The sequence below is a fragment of the Mus caroli genome, chromosome 8 (assembly GCF_900094665.2).
Source record: "Mus caroli chromosome 8, CAROLI_EIJ_v1.1, whole genome shotgun sequence".
NCBI classification, from domain to species: Eukaryota; Metazoa; Chordata; class Mammalia; order Rodentia; family Muridae; genus Mus; species Mus caroli.
Window position 1 is genome coordinate 76,362,700 of NC_034577.1, and position 1,739 is coordinate 76,364,438.

A 1,739-nucleotide genomic window follows, 5' to 3' on the forward strand; every position below is an offset into this window, starting at 1 on the left:
AAAAAAAAAAAAAATGTCTCAAGATGTAGGGTCATATGGTCATCTTTCAGGTGTGGATTTGGAAGTGGGAAGCTCTGGAGGTTAGATTCCCCCCCCCAACCCCCACCCCGACAGGGTTTCTCTGTGTAACCCTGGCTGTCCTGGAACTCACTCTGTAGACCAGGCTGGCCTCGAACTCAGAAATCTGCCTGCCTCTGCCTCTTCCTCCCAAGTGCTGGGAGTAAAGGCGTGCGCCACAACCACCCGACTTTGGAGGTTAGATTTGAATCTTAGAGGGGTAGGAATGGGGGTCTCCAAGAAGCATGGATGGAAAACAGATTTCTCCCTTACGTAGGAATAAGATTCTCAGGGGGCCCAACCTCACCAAGTACGAAAGAGACGGGGATGAGGCTGGCGTACTGGTCGCAGTATATGACAAGCTTCTCGAAGTAGCGCTTCTGCTCTTCTGCCAGTAAGAAGCTGCGGGGTAGGGAATGCAGTAGCTACAGGTCTCCCCTCCACTCCCAGTCCCTTCCGCAGGGCTCAGATCCCCAACCCCAACTCCAGGTCTTCTCACCGATAGGCGGCGCTTAGTGCCATGTAGAGTCCCAGGAAACATAACAGCTCTCGCCACAGGAGCTTGTAGATGCTTCCGCGCCACAGCAGCAGCAGCTGCGAGAAGCCACCGAAGCGGGCATTCGCCACTCTGGCTGTGTAGGTGACGGTCATCGCTGCACCTGGCCAGTGTGGCCAATGGAGAAGATTTTAGCCTGGGTTCGGGCCTGTGAGCCAAGGGACGATGATGGGAGGGGCTGATCCTGGGGATTTCAGTTGAAGGTGGAGGTGCGGGCGACAGCGCAACAGGTGATGATATCCAATGTCTCAGCACCCTAGCACCTCGTTACCCTAGGGCGGTCCTCACTCCCGTCCTGGTACCACCCTACCCCAACCTCCAAACGCTCCCCCCCCTTTCCCGGGTCCTGGCCCTTTCTCGAGTTCCCGTCTCCCAGTCTTGCTCTGCCTTCCTTCTCTAGACTACTGGTCCAAGCCCCTTGGACTTTAATTTAGGTCCCTCACTCCTAAACCTTTGGATGAATCTAGTCACTTTTTGACTTTCCTCCCACACACACTCCTATCCCTTTCACCTGTACAACACTCAATCTTTTTGATTTCCTGAGTTGTCAGTTTCTAATCCTCAGGGTTCACACACACACACACACACACACACACACACACACACACACACACACTCGTTGCCCACTCTCCCAAGTTTGGCTTTCTCTCTGTCCTTTCTTGAGACTACAATCTGCCCCGGCAGAACTACTGTCCCCCTCATATTCAGAACTGCTCTGAATGGCGTCTCTAAAGCTCCAGGTCCCCAGTCTGTCCAGCAGCCTCCCTTCCTCTGAAAAGGAACCAGCTTACCCCAATGCCCGTTTAATCCTCCAGCTTCGACACCTCCAGTCCTTCTTCAGATTCTCCTCTACCTTTCTTGCTTTTTGGCTGCCCCTCCTAGCCTTCCACCCTGCCCCGCTCTCTCCAGGAGTCCTGCCCAAAGCCCACCAGTCCAGGGCCATTTATTCTCCCAGACCTGGCCCTTCTCACCTGTGGCCGTACAGGGACACAAGGGACAGAGACTAAAAGGGAGGGTGTCTTCAGTATTGGGTGGGGCTGAAGCCAGACTGTTTGGGAAGGAGCTGGGGAGTGGGCGTGGGCAGCCCCTCCCAAGTCCATCCCCTTTAGTTGAGTTACAGTCTCAG

The 1,739-nt window shown here is 54.6% G+C and overlaps 1 protein-coding gene across 2 annotated transcripts in view; it reads right to left on the reverse strand.

The window, feature by feature from the left end:
- Best2 (bestrophin 2) overlaps positions 1 to 1,739 on the reverse strand; it is a 7,512-nt gene extending 5,773 nt beyond the window's left edge. The window contains exons 1-3 of one of the 2 annotated variants that reach the window (XM_021170460.1): positions 1,467 to 1,739; positions 557 to 761; positions 365 to 459 (exon numbers count right to left, since the gene is read on the reverse strand). In XM_021170460.1, coding sequence (XP_021026119.1) covers positions 365 to 459; positions 557 to 708 — 247 coding nt within the window. In that variant the 5' untranslated portion in view covers positions 709 to 761; positions 1,467 to 1,739. The remainder of the gene's footprint in view (positions 1 to 364; positions 460 to 556; positions 762 to 1,466) is intronic. The other variant, XM_021170461.1, reaches the window with a different exon arrangement.